Source organism: Symphodus melops (genome assembly GCF_947650265.1).
Source record: "Symphodus melops genome assembly, chromosome: 10".
In the NCBI taxonomy this organism is placed as follows: Eukaryota; Metazoa; Chordata; class Actinopteri; order Labriformes; family Labridae; genus Symphodus; species Symphodus melops.
In genome coordinates this window covers 11122804-11142185 of record NC_136700.1, presented here as the reverse complement: position 1 = coordinate 11142185, position 19382 = coordinate 11122804, and the positions used below count along the sequence as shown (strand labels likewise).

Genomic DNA, 19382 nt, shown 5'->3' with positions numbered 1-19382 from the left:
CACGCACGAACACACACACACACAGCATTATGCCAGAGTTGTGTATGATTGACAGCTTGTGATGGTCTGTTCAATGAGTGATAATTCAATACTATTGATTTTCCTTCATGTTTATTTTGTGAATGCTCAGTGATCCTACTCATTGCACAAATAGAAAATTGTATTAGTCAACATAGCTACTGCAAATACACATTACCCACAGAGAACTTAGACATTGACGTACAATATCAGAAAAGATTCACAGTGCATGAAAAAGGGAGGTTTAGCTGCACAGAGTACCAATGCTTTTCTCCATCACAAAGTGAATACAAAAAGTGTCCTTCTTTTATGTTTATATGGTAAACAATAGTTTACATAAAAAGCCTGAGATGTGTCCCTGAGAACAAAATACACTTCTACAATGTTTTTTGAGAGAGGATCACTCTCTAACCATGAGGAGATCTCAGCAGAGTGCACTGTGTTTCATCGACACAGAATGTACAGTATGAGAGAAGGGCCAGCCATCTTTAAAACTTAAAAAAATACAGCCTGATTGAGAACCCCAGACACAGAAGAATTAAATCAAGACCGCAAGACTGAAGTCAGTGCATTGATTTGTGTGTTTTTTTTTTCAGGTAATGTATATAGTAGAGTATAGATGTAATGATGCAGAACACATCATCATTGTTGTGCTTATGCCATCACTTCATAATCGGAGGGTGTAAATCAGCCTCTCAGAGATTACTTCATAGTGCAGGTTCATTGATGAAGAGGAACGGTAGACTACCAGCAGTCTACGCCATCATGGTCTCTCTTGCTGAGGAAGACACAGGAAGAGAGAAGATTAGAATCAAAACTGAATCTAGTGAAGGTGCAATGAGTCACTTTGGCATAGTTTTAAAGTAATGGCTGCGATTTTTCTTTTGTTCCTTTTTAAAAGCAGTCTTAGGCCTTTGCTTCTCCGTCATGCCGCTGACAGTAGGTGTGGCCTTGTGGGTGTGCATGTGTGTGTGGACTTGTATCTTAATGTTAAGGTCTTGCGTGTGTGCTTAAGTAGGAATAGGTCAGGACTTCAAAGCTGTATTTTTCAGAATGTTTGTGTGTTTTATGAATTTGTTCAAGGTCATTTTGTGCGTTAGTTTTCAAATTGTATGAACAGAATGTGTTCCTGAAATCATTTCTTTGTTGAATAGTTTGTATTTTTCCTCCTTTTTGTTTTACTTTAATGCAGTAGTTCTCAAATGGCGCTGCCTCAGCACCAGCCACCAACTGCTTCATGACCCACTGTTTTGACAACCACAGCTGTAGAGCACACTGAGCTAACCTTTATATGAAATGTGCAACACAAATAAATCTGAATTGATTAAGACCGCAATAAATGTTAATCCCCAGCACATATTCATAAATCTTAAGATATTGTTTAACCTCACTCATTCAATATTTTCTTCATATTTTCTTACCTGCATTGTTCTGTAGATCCAGGGAACGAGACTATTCACTTTGGCGTAAACGCCTGGCTTGTGTCTCCTACCACAGCCCTGTCCCCAGCTGGTGATCCCCACCAGATACCAACGGCCCTCACTCTCACACATGAGCGGTCCACCGCTGTCACCCTGGAAAAATAGACACATTTATGTTGTTTTATACATATTTAAAGCACCACATATAAACACCGAATGACTATACTGCTGTGTCTTTAATAGTGGCTGCTCACTTGACAGGAGTCACTGCCTCCCTCCAGGTCCCCAGCACAGATCATGTTTTTGGTCACAGCACCACCATACACATGGCGGGAGTTACACACTGCTGTAGAAATGATGCCCACAACCACCTCCATCAGTTCTCTGGAGACAGCAGCTTTATTGGAGAAAAATAAACCAACATATGGTCATTCATTTTGTGAACAAGACTCTAAAATATTTTAAGACAGCACTAGCCCAGTAACAACATTTGTTCTCACTCTATGGAGCTGTCTGTCTGGTCAGACTGCATTTTTATCTAGCTCTTGTAAGCCTGCCTCTTGACCTAGGAAATAATGGGTGTGATATTGATGAATCAATATTACAAGCACTAATTTATTTTTGTTCTATTCTTTTTTGTTCAGTTTAATGACAGTCTGCCGACACTCACGCAATGACCCAGTTTTTGAACAATGAGGATTATTAAGTATGACTGACGGTACCAGGTATAATTAGACTCTTCTTAACTCCATATATTATTGTTTTGTGTGCCTGCTTTTTCACAACGAAGGATTTGTTTTCAGGGTTGACAAAAAAATCACACTTATTCAAGTTCTCTGGGAAATCATAGCTCTATAGTAGATAGAACAGTTTGTATTAGGTTCAACAAGAGTATATAAGCCCTTAACTCAAACACTGTCTCTTAAAATATTTGTATGTTTTATGCAAACCTTCGATAGAATACAATTATAAAAGAGAATCAGATTAACTTGAGTTACACTTTAGAGTTAAAGACAGACTACAGTTGAAAATGAGTTAGGATAATAACCTTTATATCTATCTTTGGTAATTGTCACTTTGACAGTAATGTATGTGGTTCCATATCCCAGCTCACCTGTACTCTCATCAGTTACACCGAAGCCTGACGTCCAGCAGCGAGTTTTGTGGGGAAATTTGAGGTCATGCGCTGGCAGACAAGCTGGCTGCACATTATCTGAATAACACAAGAATACATTTTAAACAATGTTAAAGAATAAAATAACTTTAGACAGAAGCAGACAGATACACACACACACACACACACACACAGCTTTTATTGTCAGATTACGAGCATGAATGAGATGAGACTAAACAGCATGGTGGATCTCACCCCTTCTTCACCTGTCCTCTGAAAGGCTTCTAAAGTACCCGGTGGCTGGAGAGAGAAATGTAAGCCTTTGTGGATCTTTAGCATGGTAATGATCAAGGATAACATGTAGTAAGACTCGGTGGCCTAGAGTCGTTACCATCTCCAGTCGTCTCTGGGTCGTTTCTAGCTTAGTTCACCAAGTCATTTAAAAACAGCCTCCACTGACCACAGTGCTTTACAGGCAATGCAAAAACAAAGAAAAAGAAGAAAAAAACAATGGAGAAAGACACCAGATAATTTAGAACTGAAGACGCCTTTCAGAGGAGAGGTGAACCATCTTCAACCAGTTCAGTTGTCTTCAGATCAAGCTTCGAATTATACCATGACCTGGATGACTGAGAACCTACATAGACATCTTCTAAACATATAACAATAGCACAAAATATGTATTTAAATATAAGGTAAACTACCACAACTATTCACAAAAGATAAACAGGGCCCATCATAACTTTCCCTTGAGGGCCGAGGCCTGGCCTGCCACGACCTCAAAGTTACTGACATGATAACTGACTGATAATATCAGAACTCTTACTGTCATTTTGACATTTCACAGTTCATTAGGAGAACCAGGCAGGTATAGCAGTAGTGTCTGAACATAATTTGAAATAAAGTGAAGATATGACTGACCGTTGTAGGCAACGGGTGATTTGAGCTTGAGCAGAGCAATGTCTTGGTTATTAGTGGTGGTGTTGTACTCCTCGTTGACAATGATCTTTTCCACCAGGTAGGGGGAAGGCAGCGAGTCCAGAGATACCATGCCACCATACACCTGCCAGTCCGATGTTGAAAGATCGTTACTGCAACACAGAAAGAGATCGTTAATGGAAAAGAAAATAACGTGTTTTATTGACATGAAAAATTATATTTTTTAAAATGACAGGACTTTTTCTTGACCTAAAGTTAATATGATTTCAAAAGGTGGACCACAGCTGAAAACACATTTTCTAGAGATGGATGCAGCAAAGTAAACAATTATGTAATGACAGCAAAATAGGAAAACCAGGCATTTAAAAAAATAACAAGGGTACATTCACTATGTCAGTCACCTGGGGATGCAGTGGGCAGCTGTAAGCACAAAGTCCGGAGAGATCAGGACTGCTCCACAGATGTGTGATCCTTTGTAGTGGAGCGACAACTGCCAAGGCCACTGACCCGACTTAGCGGCAGTCCCCCCAATGATCCGGGCTGTGGACCGCTGCATACCACAGTCTGAGAAATGAAGTCAACATGAGATACAGTACAAAACACAAGGGCCACCAAAATAAACCTTCTAATATTATTGAATATTTTGCTGGGGACATTTTGAGTGTTATTGCATTTAAAAAATAAACTGTAATATTTTGAACATTTGTATTTATTTACTGTAATTTTTAAATTATGCAATAGTACATATGCTATATGGATAAAGATTGATTGATTGAGTTCGGTCAAGTCATGTTGCTGGATTGTAAATAGCGAGAAGCCCTGAGTGTGTAAAGCAGATACAGAGAGAGCGATAGAGCTCCTGTTGGTCGTGTGCAACACATGACTCTATGAACAGATGGAGGCTGCTTACCAGTGCACTGCAGGGAGACAACCTCTTGGTTTGGACAGTAAGGGCTGTGTAGTGGCACAAATAAGAAAAACATGATCACATCTTCATTTACATGAAATGAACTGCTGCTATTTTGTACAACAAGCCCATACGAATACAAAACAAGTGTTGTTTTTCTTCAGGTATTTAAAGGTTACATGATAAACGGAGATTGGAAAGATCATAAATGGGTTCCTAGCTGTGAATTAAATCTAACGGCATACCTGATTTCAACTCCACCCTGGACAGGCACGGATGATTTTCCAGTCATGCTCAGACCAACTGACACAGGAGCTGTTATTGCTTCGGAGGAATAGGAGCTGAAGATAGAGAGAGGTGTAGTTCAGTACAAAGAACAAAATAGACCTGCACATGGAGAGGTTGTTTCATTGAAACAAAGCCTGATTGGGTCTGAAAACTCATTCTGGTTTTCTCGCGGTGAGACAGCCTCAATTCAACCCTAAACACAGAGCAGCAGGTGAAGAGAAATTGAGATGGACCTCAGTGGGTAAATTACAGGTTGGAGACAGAAACCCACACGTTAGTTACTGCTGTTGAAATAGGGTCTGGCAAAATGACACGCTAAATCGCTCCGAGCTAGCTCTGAAGGAAAATGGTGAATGGTTATACATTTTCTGATGGTGTCATGGATTTTTTTTTACCTTCACAGAGACTATTTTAAAAATATTGTTCGCACAATTCAACATGTTTTTAGCCTTATTTCTCATGTGTTAGCCTTATTTCCTATGTATAGTGTTTCCCATGTTCCCATGTTAAATGTTTTTGCACCAAGACAAATTCCTTGAATATGTAAATTTACTTGGCAATAAAAAAACTAATCTGATTAAGACTTCTGATCAGGTAAGCTTTCTGTGAAAGTGATGATTATTTACTTTCTAAATCCCAGCTGAGCACAGGTTTGCTCGGCATAGCTCGTGTTCCAGCCACTGTAGCAAACTGGTAGAAAGCTGCCATGTTCAGAGGTCTTGACTTGTAGCTGGCCATCCTTGTTAAACCTCACTGGAGAAAACAGAGAGGGAGACAAAACAAAGCAAACAACTTTGATGATGAGTCTTCTGTGGGTTATGCGATACACAATGTGACATCCATGTGGAGTCTTTAGCCTGCCTGCTGCTGTTATTGCAAGAACATCAGCTAATAAAAATCAAACAGAAAAGCATACTGTAAGTATGTTGCTATATTCTCTCCCATTTTCTAAGTGTGAGAACTTAACCCATATCATCTCCAACTTTTTAAAAATTTAATTTTGCAGCATCTATCCCAGAATACATCAGGTTCTGGTAAGACCTATGTGTGTGCCACTGTGTTCATTACTTACCACAGTTTGTTTCATCAGTGCCAAGTTCGCAGTCTTTTATCCCGTCACATTCCACAGTAGTGTTTGGGCAGGAGTCCGACCTTTGCAAACTTGGGTTCGAACCTGTTAGAATTTGTTCTTTGTCACTGTTGACGATGTTGTCTACTGCTGCCAAGCGAGTGCCATAACGAACTGTAGGGATGAAAAGTAAGTCAGTAATAAGTGAGAAGAAGGAGTGAGGGACATTATTGTAAAAACTGACCTCTTCTCCTTGGATTTTAAACTTAGTTTATAATTGTAACTATATATAATTGTTTCTTTTTTTCTATTTTTTGTATCCCTTTGTTACATATTCACCCCACTCCCTTTTACATTATTTATCTTACACTTTCATTTCTAAATACAAAACCTGACTTCTAGCACTGTCCTGTTTTTTACCCTAGTGTGGACGTATTACAGGAAGTTCTGGCGAGTGGAAATAATAAAAAGATCAAAAACCTTAAATAACTTTCTCTTGCTCTAACATACACTTTCGAAAACAATGCTTACATCCAAGTTACATATAAAAATCTAAGTCATTAGATGCCCAGGCAAACCATTGACACTGTGATTCATAAATTCTTAAATGCAGTTACTATAACTCAAAATAAATTTGAGCAGCATAAAAAAATAAATGACCAGTGGTCTGAATCCAGATAATCACAGTATACCTCCAATCCAGATGGCGAGAGCCAGCAGGCCGAGCAGTAGTAAGATTCCCCCTGACCCTCCCAAACACTTTGAATTATTGTCGCAGTACCTCCTCCTCTTTTTGTAGGGGGCTGGAAATAGAAAAAACAAAAACATATGCATGAACACACATTAGTATTCCACCATGCGTCTCAATCTGTTTTACTTGTATACCTAAATACAGGAAAATAATGAAGCTTGTGCAACACTCACATGTGCTTGCGGTTGTGACTTGGGGAACAACCACATGTGTTGGATACCGGGGGATGTAACGTGGATGGTTTAGGGGCGTCAGGCCTGGACCGACACCATACACAACCTCCTCATAGGACTTGAGGGGAGGCAGGGTGTGTAATGAAGTGGGGTAGTAGGGAGGAGGTGGATCTTTCTGTAGTGCAGAAACAGTAACAAAAAAAAAAAAGTTATCATTAGGTAGTACCCCATAAAAGACACGGTTTCAAGCCCTGGAGTTCCAAAGCCCCATTAAATATCAAGTCTCAAGAGGAAATAACATACAGTGTAGGGCCTACACATGTAAAGAAGCAAATAACCAACAAGTTGACTTGAAAGGCTTTATAAGTATTCGGGTTTGAAAGTGCCCTCAGGTTGGTTTAGGCTGAAGCAGAAGTGTAGTTCACACTCAACAAGTTTAAGGTTTAAAATCCATGGTTGATTGGCTTCCTATTTCAGCTGTGCCTGGTGATGTTTTAAACGCTCGGTACATTTTTACTGTAAAGCATTTTGTGTACCTTCATGTATAAATGGCACTCCATAAATAAACCTGCCTTGACTAAAGATACATTTCTTTATTATGATATAACATAGTAGTCCCCATTGTGTAGGTATAATAAATAATACACTGAAACAGTGAGAAACTGAAAAGGGCCATACGCTGACGTTTATAGTGATAATATAGATAATAATATTAATAATAAATTTTATTGACAGGTGCTTTTCAAAACACTCAAGGTCTCCTTACAAAGCAGAGATGAAAACAACAAAGTAACAATAAAAACACAAACATACAGGATGTAGAGGATTCATGAGACCGGAATGGGAATGATCAGAATGTATATACCAATTTAAAAAGATGTGTTTTGAGATGGGATTTTAAAATGGAGAGAGAGCCGATTACGGATGTTTGGTGGGATGGAGTTTTTGGTTGCCATGGGCGCACACATAGCCCATTGTCCTCCATACAATCCTCACACTTGTATCAAGCCTATGTTAAAGTCCACACCTGGCTTACCCCCTTATGCACAAAGACACAAGTGACTCTTCCAGGCAACAGTGCCTAAAAGGTCTGGTATCCACAGTTCATTTCCTCATTTTTTAAATCATACTTTCTGTTTTCCCTTAAGTGATTCACACTTCTCAGAAACCATATGAATTATGACAAACAAAGTATGTATTCAAAGTATGTACCCACACCTTTTAGAAAACAAGTGGGTACATACTTTACCCACCATACACGTTTTAGAAAACAAGTGGGTACATACTTTACCCACCATACACGTTTTAGAAAACAAGTGGGTACATACTTTACCCACCATACACGTTTTAGAAAACAAGTGGGTACATACTTTACCCACCATACACGTTTTAGAAAACAAGTGGGTACATACTTTACCCACTATACACTTTTTAGAAAACGTGTGGGTTTATATTTCCCCCACAAATGGTTAAGAAAGGCAACTAAAACTAAGACAAGTAAGACAATGTTCTGGTCAAGCACATCACTGTCTTTGGGGTTTAACATGTAAACTAGATAGAGGATCGAGGTTTTGTTGCCTTTGTAAAGGAGGAGGCTAGTTTGTTGTTATGTTTACACACTCTCTTAATTATAAATACACACCAATGTTGAACTTTCTTCTACTTTTCAATTCAATTGAGCTCAATATGCAACAGTCATGGACAGCTACCCAATGTACTTTATTATTCCACGTTTACACGTACAACGTGCAAAGATTCAAGCAGGTACTAAAGTTTTGAGAATGTGACTAAACCTGTTGGAGCACAATTTGCCGTAAATACCTGTTCAATCACCTGAGCATTTACAGAAAGTACTTGAGGAAACAAGCTCTAGAGAAGTCATTATTATTTCCTTTGTCATTGCTGTGTGTAAAGAGAAATAGAATAACTGTATGTTACATTTTCATAGGATTATGTTGTAGGCTTAGAAAATGTGATCAAATGTTTCACAGCAAAGCAGAGGAAACCAAGAAGAAACTTGCACCAAAAATCATGCATGTAAAGATTAATGGTTTAGTAGAACCTCGAGCAGTAACCTCACAATAATCTGCCTCTAGCAGTGAGAGAGCTGAGATTTCATTTTTGGCTATCCAATCATGGTCTCCATTGCTGCTTCTTCTTCATTCATGTTGGCCATCACAGTGAAACACGTGCATCAAAAAAATCTTTTGTGGCCAAAAGAAAAAGGAATGAGTCCAACAATGTTGTATTGTTTTGACAAAATGCGTTTCATAAGACCATTTCTATTGCACGCTGATCAAGTTTCAATATATGCCTGAGAGCAACATACACGTCGCTTAATGGAAATAAAATGGCCGAGCTGCAAACAAAGTGAAAAGGAACAGGTTCATTATATTACCACGTAGAGTACAATCGGATCATCTTGCATTACTTGCCTGTTGGCCATTGCTGTGGAAAATTACTGAAAGACATTACAATGATGAAGCATTTACATTACATTTACAAATAAATATGTTCATTCTGGTAATGTAATACATACCTTGTTCCTCAATTATTGATTCTAGAGTACTTTACACTCTTAAATCATAATATTATTCAGAGGGACATGATAATTTTTATAAGGGGAGTTCGAGTTAGGGTCTTATTGTTTTAAGATTTTTTTGGGAGGCTTTTGTGTCTTTATTGGAGATAGGATGGTGGATAGAGTCAGATATCAGGGGGAGAGAGGGGAAAAACATGCAAGAAAAGATCCACAGGTCATATTTAAACCTGGGCCGCTCGCTTGGAGGACTTCAGCTTTCTGACTACGCACTAACCACTGCCCCACCAGCGCCCCCAGGGACATGATTATGTTGAAATATGTCCCATGGAGGTCTGATGAAAAAACATTGTATCTCATTACATGGGATACTTCAACATTTTGATGTGTGTTCATAGTTTTATCTAAACCACATTAAACCAATAGGATTCTCTTAACTATTCACAGAGCATAACATGTCTGGTATTTCTTAAGCTAAAGGGCTGCCTGTGGACAATCCAAACAGACTTCTTTGCTGTCTGGCAGGTCAGTTGAAAAACAAATAAAACTTCTCATATCACCCCATTATCTCTACACTGAGCAAAGCACTTCAAGCCTGAGGAGGCCACACAACTTTAAGAGCGCATAAACAGACTTAAACACAAACAGAGAAGCATGATATACACAACAAAGACACCTGTTCAGAGTCTGAGGGACAGCTGAATATTGATTACACAAAAAGTATGGCAACTGGTAAGAGGAAGGTTGGAGTGAGAGGAGAAATGTGGAATTAGTGTATAGAAGTGAAAGAGAAGTACCTACCGAATCAATGTTTTCCATCGGGCTCAGGTCAGTAGAGAGTGGCGAGTGGAGATCACAGCAAGAGTTTGGAGCGTTTGGGGTTTTTTTTACATCCAACTTTTGTTTGCAGTCATGGAGCAGCAGTCAGGGCATGTTGGTGCCACATTAAACATACTCTCTCCTCTCCTTTCACCTCTGCTGTCAGTTTGTCGCCTACCTTCATCTAAACACTTACAGGTAAGTCTGCCGTCCCCCTCTCTGCTTCCCCCTCCCACCTCCAGCCTCCATCATTCTCTCAATCCTTTATTCTTCTCCTCACAGAGACAGGCGCACCCTGTGCACTACTTTCTCACCTGCCAGACAGGTTTTCCTTTATTGTTGAGGCCAGAGCTTGTTCCTAGACATGAAGCTCCATTACAGTTGCATGACACCATGCTGCTAAGCTAACAGCGCCCTCCACCCAAATATCTTCCTTTTACCAAGAATTCAGACACAAAAAAAAAAAAAAAAAAGCTGCAACTGAATGGTTCTCACAATTTACATTTCTGTTAAGCTGATGACCTGGTGTCATGAGAAATGTTAGTGTTTTATCCGTGTCTGTACAGTACCAGGAAACAATCTGCCATTGTGTTTAGTTTGCAATTATGAGAAAAGGCATGGCCTAATAAGTCTGAATAAGTAAACATCCTCAGTGTTTGTGTATTGTTGCAGGGAATCTTTAGTGTCAGAGGGTCCAGCCTGCCAAAATGAAGACTAAATAAAAACTGGCATAAAGACACAATTAAATGTCACATTACTTGAGATAAATCAGATGTGTCACAGGTTGTATGAGGAAAAGCTGGTGAGAAAAAAGAAGCTTTGCCAAGGAAATAACGCTAATGATAAATTGAAGAGTTTCTTGGTATTTTTAAACACTTTGTCAGTCACTCGGGGTGTCATATGCTGTTAATGTGTTTACAGGAAAACTCCTTAGAATTTAAACTTCCTATTTGCTTTTTGACTTGTGGATCTGTACACATTTTTTTTTTAGCCTCACATATGTTGACAGTTTCACTTCTTCACCCCTCTTTTCAGCTCTTTTCTCCTGAAACCCACTACTGCTTTGTGCTGCTCACAGCTCATTAGCATAATGACTCAAGCACTTTTCAGAGTCGAAAGATCTCACATGGTTTAAGCTGTGTCTTCCTTTCTGAGCAAAACTTTCTATGTTGTAATTAGAACAATTCCAGAGTGACTGTTTTCGTATTACTCTATTAAAGGCTATGCATACCACAACAACAGTGTCCCAGATATAAACTGGGTGAGAACCTTTTGCTGTATGTCAACCCCTTCTCTTTCTGCATGGTTCCTCTGTGTCACGACACTAAACTTACAAAGTCAATTGATCACAAGTTATAAAAGCAGACAGAGACAGCAATAGTTCACAAAGAGGGTTGTATAACTGTGTATTAACTGAGTACCAGTAAATTGCGAGACCCCACTGCGGAACCCTGTAAATCTATATTTAATTTCATGTTATTAAACTTCTCGACAGACTCATTGTCTGTGAGATCAATCACAAGATTCAAGGGAGGAAACTACCTGTTTTAGTTACTGCTCAGATTTACTCAGCATTTCTCTATCAACCTGTGAGACTGAAATCAAAAATCAAAAGTATCACTCACACACAGGTCCATGCTTGTGTGTTTCAAATGACCAGAAACTAAAACTTAAACAGTCACATGAGGGGAAAAACAGAAGTTGAAACTGAGGTCACATGTATGAAATGCATTAGGAGGAAGATACTTGAAGAATTTAAAGCCTATTGTAATTACTTAAGCACTGATGCTCTATGCTTCATGTAGGCCTACCTATATTGGAATCTATCTTGACCTCTCTCTTACTATCATTCGGTAACATTCAAACAGCAAGAGTTTGGGCCTTAGAGGAGCAACATGTAAGTCTGACACCTAGTGTTTGAAATGGGTACTGCAGTGCAATTTCAATACATAAAGAGAGCCATCTCCCCCTCTTCTCCTTATAGAGTCGATGTGCACGCAGGTTGCCATTGTCGCAGACACTGAAGCTTCAGTGTTCAGCCAGCAACCTTCCTGCATTCTAACTTCTTCCCATTTTTTAAAACCCTCTCCAATATTTCAATTAGTTTTACCACTTTTCTGATTGTGGAGCTTATTCGAAAAATGCATCAGCTTTTTTAAAGTCAGTTATATCTGAACAAGTTTGCTTACTTGCTTCCGTAGCTGAAACACTTTGGTTGGTTGGTCGTTAGCATGGCAAACCGAGGCACGCCTCAAACCATCAGGTGGTCAGGTCAGGTCCCAGGCCTACCTTCTCCGGTCAAAACAAATACTGAGCAGACTGCAGCATAATCAAAACTCAGGAGAAGGCCATACTGGCAGCTGCTTTGTTGTAAGAGAGGCCAGCACTTCAACATAGCATGTTACTTTAATGTCTGATGATACAGTATGGTCATTCTATGATGTAATTCAGTAGATATCTTAAACATTGGACCTTTAACTAAAGACACAAATGCCCATGAAGGATGTTAAAGTTTTGGTTTAGTCTCCAATAGGGCTGTTGGAATGAAATTTACGATTTAAATTTAATTTAAAAAAAGGGGAGAATTTCTTATAAAATGATCTTAACATTAATAAAGAGAAGTCTTTAGTGATAAGATTTGTCGTAAGTAAGTTGATATAAATGAAATTGTGAGAATGCTTACACAATGTCCTTCTAAAATTGGTAAGACAGGTAAGAGAGAACGTTGACAACATAAATGTTAAAGTGGTTTGTTCACTGCTGAGATGGGGTGGGCTGATAAAGCTGCATGGTCATTGTGGTCAGATCAGATCAGATTCAGAAACAGATATTTTACCACACTTTCATTATGACGCTTGATTTGACATTTTAACTGTTTGACATTTTAATGCAATACAAAAAGGTTCAATACTCCAGCCTTTTACATGCATGCATCATATAAGACTTATATGTCCGTGGTGTACAGTATATAAAATGATGATTGAAGTTATTCCTTTCTTTTTTCTTTAACTCATGTTTGATTTGTTTCTTTTACATATTGCTTTGTAAGTGTGTAGTCTGAGTTGACCATGTTCTTCTCACTGTCATCTTAACCACTGATCTTTGCAAAAAACAACTGCAATGCAACCAACCGCAACTGATGTATTTCATAAGCTATCAGAGTAATTAATGTATGTAGCTTTATAGGCACGCACACTCAGAGTAAATCTGCCAAAAGAGAAGTCATCTTCTGAACCAGGTTGTTTTTCTCTATAGTGTCTCTATTATTTGACAATGAAAGTAAATGAACGGGGGAAATCCCTGAAGGCTCTGCCTGCTGTACTGTACATACACGACCTGCTGGGAGTGTGGAAAGGGGAAAAGAAAAAGCAAAAGAGGAAGGAAAAGTTTTTGGTGAGAGAGAGAAGAAACTACCGACGCGTCACTGATCTGTTCGCAACAGGAAGCACGTCATGTGTGAGGGAGTGGAGCTGATAAAGTGAGGAGAGCAGTTGGGGAGAACTGTGTAAATTCAGTCATCAGGGGAAAAACAAGCAGATTCTTCGTATTTCTTTTTCAGATGAAGGGTCACCACCTCAGCGAGAGGACAGCTGCTCCTCTCTTTAAACATTTATCAACTCCTCCGCATAAGAGATGTTGGTAAAGTCTAATTTGCCTCACTTTCAAATGGAATAAGGGACTTTCTGACAGTTGCAGTGTGGATTATTACTGACTTACTAAATCTGACGAAATGGATAAAAGCAACAAGACGGCATTTCTTGCCTTTCTGATGATCTCTATAATCAATGTTTCAGGTAATTAGAACTCCAAGAACCTTTTTAGATTGTGATTTTCTGATGTTTATGTATGATTGTCTTTTTTTTTTTTTAAACATTCTGACAAAACCATGTTGTTTAAGCTTATGGTTTCTATTATGGAGACATGAGTAGGAAAAAAAAGGATTTTATTAAATATGTATGACTATTTTGGTTCTTGTTTGAAGATTTAAAGTAAAAAGGTTACATTTCTGACTCTTTGAAAAACACAAATTGTAGAGAAATCTGAGATCTATTGAATGATTTTCAAGATATCTGTATTACGTTGACTTCCTTTTTTCCACTTTACCACATGCTTGACACATTTTTTTGTGAAAAAATAAGTTCTTAGCATTAGCTGAGCCTGTGAAGATAGTGATTGTTTCTTACATTCTCAAATCAAACCAGTGCAAATGTCTCCTTTTTTGGCCATATTTTATGAACTTTTTGATAGTTTAAATGGTCTTTATCTATTTTGTTCTGTAGCAGGACTGGATATTCCTCGGCCTGACAAACTGTTGGTGAATATTATGGATGGGGAGGTGATAGTAATGTGGAAGGATCCTGTGGACCTGCCCTCAAGCCACAAATACAATGTACAAATGGCAAAGTATGTTCAAGTTAATGATATTGTTATTTACACGTTTTTAAGTATTCATGTTCAATTTTCAAGCATCCTCTGTTATTTTGCTTCATTACAACAGTACTGTTTATGAAACAAACATATTCCTCTTACTGGCTCAATGTTGCCATTTATTGAAATGCTTTAATTTTTCAGATAGTGACTGCTGTATTTTCTTTCCATAGGTACACCAGTAAATGGTTCACAGTGGAAAACTGCACCGGGATAACAAGGACCTATTGTGACATCAGCAGCCATATAAAAGACTATAGCTCTGCCTACAAAGTCAGAGTTCAGCTGGTCACAGGGGAGGATGTGTCTGAGTGGACAGTCAAGTTTAAATTTCTTCCAAACCAAAGTTAGTTTGTTTTCAGTTTGATAAAAGTTAGTTAAAATGTCTCACTCGTGGCTAGTGTGGTTCTAATTAAGGTACGCCATGGCATTTATCCTACCTTTCTGTTTCCAAACAGGTGAAATTAGTCCACCCTCCTTCACTTTGATGGCTACCTCCAGCACGCTAAAGCTTCATGTTCACCAAAAACCCATTCTTAGACAACTGTTTCCTTATGGAGTCATCTACACCATCTACCTGGAGGAGACAGGAGAGGAAAATAAGGTGAGAAGAAACTATACTTATAGTTAATATTGGTATATAATGTAACACATATAATTGGAAGGATTTTTTTTACACATACCTAAAATATACATGTCCAGATTTAAAATTGACAAAATGCTTCTCCCATTTTTAGTTGATTATAATAGGAATTGGAATATCCTTGAAATGCATGTCTGAAAAACCATGATTGGAGAAATGGTCCGATAAAACAAATGACAAAGTTGTGCCATTCTCAACTACGAAAATTCAAATCAAAACCTTCATCCTTTAAATCTAGATGTTTTTAGGATCTAATCTAATCTGCAAAATGTCTTAACATGCATTTTGATTTCACCTGACAGACTGCAACAGTTTACCTGCAAGATAATGTTGAGACGCAAGAGAGGAGTACGACTTTCACTTCTCTCCAATGGGGAAAGGTGTACTGTGTCAGCATCAAGGTTGAGGGCAGTGGAGCTCTCTCTACCAGCCCTGTGTCTCCTAAACAGTGTCTGCAGCTACCAGAGCAAGGTAAAAAAAAAAAAAAAAAAAGTAATAATAATGATGGTGGCACCTGAGAGACAGCAGCACGGAATAGCAGAGACTGTTGTTTCAAATTAGATAAGAACAAACCCTTTGGGTGCAGGTGAACTTCAGTCATACACCTTGAACAATCTTGCTTATGATGCTTCTTTTCTTGTTTTTCTTCTCTCTAGAATATTTCATAATTGCTGTATCATCTCTTTCCATCCTGGGAGGACTGGCCTTTGTTGCCATCATGGCTGCCCTTCTCCTCTGTTATATGAAACGTCCAGAGAAAACACCTGCTGCGTTGGTAAGTACATCAAGAGATTAGGACTACATTACAGCTGCGACTTGATTGGATATTCAAGAATGTTAAAAATGACAACTTTTCTTATGTTCACTCACTTTAGAAACCTCCTGTTAGCCACTGGCTTCCACTCTCGGTTGGAGAAGGAACGATGGAGGTTGTTACAGACAAAGGGTGGTTACTGTCCAGCTACAAAACTGAAAAGAAAACCTGTGTCAAAGGGCCAGAGACACATGTCAACATAAATGAGGACAATGAAGAGGAGGAGAGAAGGACAAGCATGGATAGTGGGGTCAGCATAGAGTCTAACTCTGCAAATAACAGCCAGGGAAGTCCACCCTTGAGACAAGACGACAGCGGCTTTGGAAGCTTGGGAGGACCAGAGAGCTCTACTAGCAGTCAGAAAGATTACCCTCTGAAAGAAGAAAGGACGAATAAAGACGATGAAAGAAACAGGGAGGACATTTGGGTGAGAATGGGCTGCCAGCTTGATAGTTCTTCTTTGAATCTGGACAATCGGGACAGTGGGTTTCCGACTGAGGTAGTTTCTGGAGGTGATTATCAAAGCCAGAGTCCCTCGAGTGTACAGACTCAAGTTCGTGATGATCAAAAGGAGTTTAAACAGATGCTTCCTGACTTGGACGAAGTAGTCACAGGCTACAGGGGTGCACCTCAGACCTGCATATGCTCAGGAGCAGGTCAGTGTACTTGGTGCCATAAACAAGGACATTATGGGGCAGAAGTTATCAAACAATACAGAGCTTTGTGCTTTGAAAATGAACTTTTGAGAAGCAAAAGTAATTTTATGGACTCTTACAACAGAGTGGATACTTTTTCAAATTATCCCCATAATACAAAAATGGACACGATCATAATCGACGACTTAGAATCAACTTTTACACAACTGAAGGAAACGTTTCCCCTGCTAACAGCACTGACGCCGCTGCCCCTTGTGGAAAAAGGACAGGACATCAATATGAACAATGTGTCACTCTCTCTCTGTGATGTACAGCTGTTAACACACACTGACTAACACACAGTGGAATGACACAAAGCTAACTATAAATGTTTGAGTGTTACACTGCTGCATTTATTTTTAACCGTATGACACCAAATGTGTAATATAAAATACAAGCTTTATTTGAGGGGTAGAAATGTTGTTGCATGAAATCTGAAGAAATTGGGGGACACGACGGTATAAGCAGAGGCATGCTGAGCGAAGGAAGGAAACAAAGGTTAAACCACACAGCTGCTGAGCGACAGACGTTGGTTTGCTGAAGTCTCTTGAGCTTAAAGAGTATAGCTCGTCAATGTTCGTATTAAACCCTCTCTATCTGGAAATGCTAACCAGTGACTTAAATTGCAGTTTGCTTAAAGTGAAACTGATGTGGGTGCCAACACGGAGAAACAGTTTGACAGTTACGTGTTGATGGAGATTTTGTGAGTCCTCCCCGTCTTTGCCAATAATGATGCCCCTTGTCAGGAATCACACTTAGTTTCTTAACTTAGTTTCTGAAATGTTCCCCTCCCCCCACTGTTTAAGTATCAACACTGTGTAAAATACTGGACACGGAAATATTGTCCTATCAATTCTCAATATACCATCAATCAAAAAAATTTTATCTTAAGGGGTGTTAAACAAAGGCAGAATTAATAAGCAAGAATGCCTCTCCTAAATTTCAATGATGTTCATGTAATTCACAGATCTTTGTGAATGTTCATTTATTTGTCATGTATCAGACATGTTCTTCAGCCTCTTGTCTGTAAAACTCGTAAACTGCATTTATGGTGTACAAAAACATATGTATTATTTATAGCTGGGAATTTACTTGACTCTGTTCTTCTCCATGAGATTAAAAGAAATGGTCACATGGATTGTTCTGTGAATTTCATAAATACGCGCACTCTCAAAAGAAACCAGGCCAGTAAACTTTTTTTTTTCTTCCAGAAACCATGATTCAAAGAAACATTCAAAAACAAGCAACACCCTGACACAAAAAGAGACACACACATTTGAAAATAAACATTAAAGGTCACTCCGCTGTGCTTGGGATCCCCATAAGTAAATTGTGTACAGAAAAAAAGAGCGGTGGTTTCGCTGCATCTAAACTAAGAAACAAACACTTCCTCTTTCAGACAGCAGCTTGGTTCAGAAAAAAGTCCCACTTCGCAGTAAGGAAAAAGAGACCATGTTGTCAACAGGCTCAACAGTTGTAGTCACTTTTTCTCATGATGAGATAAAGTGGGTCCTTTGCAACCTTAGGAAACTTATGTGACCCACTTTACAGTGTGTAGTTCAAACTACAGGGGAAGTGAGAAAACAGCTGGCTGATCCTAAATGTTGAAAACATGATGTCACGTGTAACTAGTTTTGACTCATGTTTGGCTTTTTGTTAAGCCCAAACTGATCCCCCAACCCTTTATATCAAGTACATTTTTGCATTAACTTTTTAAAACATTTTTATTTAAAGGTACACTGTGGTGTGTTGGTAGGTACATTATGTACAAGTTAGAGAAGTGTACAGATTATGTGGTATAAGTTCATAACTCTATATACAAACTGTACTCAGAGGAAACCATAACTTTCCTGGTAGCTTTTTTATCTCCACACAGTGTTACAGTGACCTGTTTTTGCTTTATAATACAGTTTTGTTTTGTTTTTTTTAGCATATAATAGTTTTACTTTTCCAAATTTCACTGTCACAGTGCACCTTTATAAAGTGTTATGGAAAATGTTACTTCATATGTTCTATGTGCGCTATTTTACTTTGCACTGTACAAATGTACATATAATCTGTCATATAAAATGTGTCAGAAGCTCCAGCTCCTTCTCAGCCTTGGGAGATGGTAAATAGTCATGTAGGCTCTTTTCTCACACTAGGGGATAGATTGTGCTCTGCCAGGTGGGCAGTGGCTCTATGTGGCGTGATGGAAGTGTGTTCTGAAATATATGAAATGGGCCTCTTTCTCTCCTCACCATGGGAGAGGGGTATTCAAACGCTGATTTTGTCTTCGAATAAATGCTCATTGAGACCAGATCGAACTTGGGGTTCTTTTTTTTTTTTTTAATAGATCTTCTCACTCTTTATTCTTACTTTTTGGTCATACAAAAATTCCACAACAACAGCTTGTTATTCAATACCATCCCATCAGCCTTTTTTCTTGTGCTAACAGGATAATTTAAAGAAAATAATCATGGGAAATGACAATCTTTTTAAAGATATTAAAAAGACTCAATTAAGCCAAAGAATACATTTGCATGTTTTTTTTTTTAACTATTTAGGGAAGGAGTAGTTTTAGACGTCTAGGTGAGATTAAACCAACTCTGATATCTCGGCCTCAGCTAGCAGCAACAAAACTAATAATTACAGGACACAACTTTCTGCTATTATGTTGTAAGAGATTATGAACTAATGATAGTATGTATGGGTTTTTTTCTTGGTAAAAAACAGAGCATAAAGTTGAGTCATCAGATGAAACCTTGCTTCATTACTAAATTCA

The 19382-nt window shown here is 38.6% G+C and overlaps 2 protein-coding genes across 2 annotated transcripts; one reads left to right on the top strand and one right to left on the bottom strand.

Annotated features, from left to right (window-relative positions):
• Positions 1 to 94: 94 nt before the first annotated feature.
• On the bottom strand, positions 95 to 10186 carry tmprss13a (transmembrane serine protease 13a). Its single transcript, XM_079353707.1, has 13 exons — positions 10021 to 10186; positions 6681 to 6855; positions 6449 to 6559; positions 5760 to 5930; positions 5314 to 5440; positions 4645 to 4740; positions 4403 to 4446; positions 3894 to 4056; positions 3475 to 3644; positions 2554 to 2652; positions 1694 to 1836; positions 1440 to 1592; positions 95 to 796 (listed from the first exon to the last, which is right to left on the bottom strand). Exons 1-13 carry the CDS (start codon positions 10036 to 10038, stop codon positions 782 to 784), a joined length of 1485 nt encoding a protein of 494 aa, XP_079209833.1. The 5' UTR covers positions 10039 to 10186; the 3' UTR covers positions 95 to 781.
• A 3486-nt stretch (positions 10187 to 13672) lies between these two features.
• Positions 13673 to 18919, top strand: il10ra (interleukin 10 receptor, alpha). The gene is made up of 7 exons (XM_079354506.1): positions 13673 to 13832; positions 14319 to 14442; positions 14640 to 14812; positions 14925 to 15070; positions 15412 to 15580; positions 15766 to 15884; positions 15985 to 18919. Exons 1-7 carry the CDS (start codon positions 13769 to 13771, stop codon positions 16912 to 16914), a joined length of 1725 nt encoding a protein of 574 aa, XP_079210632.1. The 5' UTR covers positions 13673 to 13768; the 3' UTR covers positions 16915 to 18919.
• The last annotated feature ends 463 nt before the right edge of the window (positions 18920 to 19382 follow it).

What these genes read in the sequence shown, in the direction of transcription:
- tmprss13a (XM_079353707.1), bottom strand. An exon ending in TCTCGCCATCTGGATTGGAG is followed by an intron (nt 5,931 to 6,448) that starts GTATACTGTGAT and finishes TCATCCCTACAG; the next exon opens with TTCGTTATGGCACTCGCTTG. An exon ending in GCTCAGCTGGGATTTAGAAA is followed by an intron (nt 4,741 to 5,313) that starts GTAAATAATCAT and finishes CTCTATCTTCAG; the next exon opens with CTCCTATTCCTCCGAAGCAA.
- il10ra (XM_079354506.1), top strand. Translation starts at nt 13,769, where the DNA reads ATGGATAAAAGCAACAAGACGGCATTTCTTGCCTTTCTGATGATCTCT. An exon ending in TACAATGTACAAATGGCAAA is followed by an intron (nt 14,443 to 14,639) that starts GTATGTTCAAGT and finishes TTCTTTCCATAG; the next exon opens with GTACACCAGTAAATGGTTCA. An exon ending in AGAAAACACCTGCTGCGTTG is followed by an intron (nt 15,885 to 15,984) that starts GTAAGTACATCA and finishes CACTCACTTTAG; the next exon opens with AAACCTCCTGTTAGCCACTG.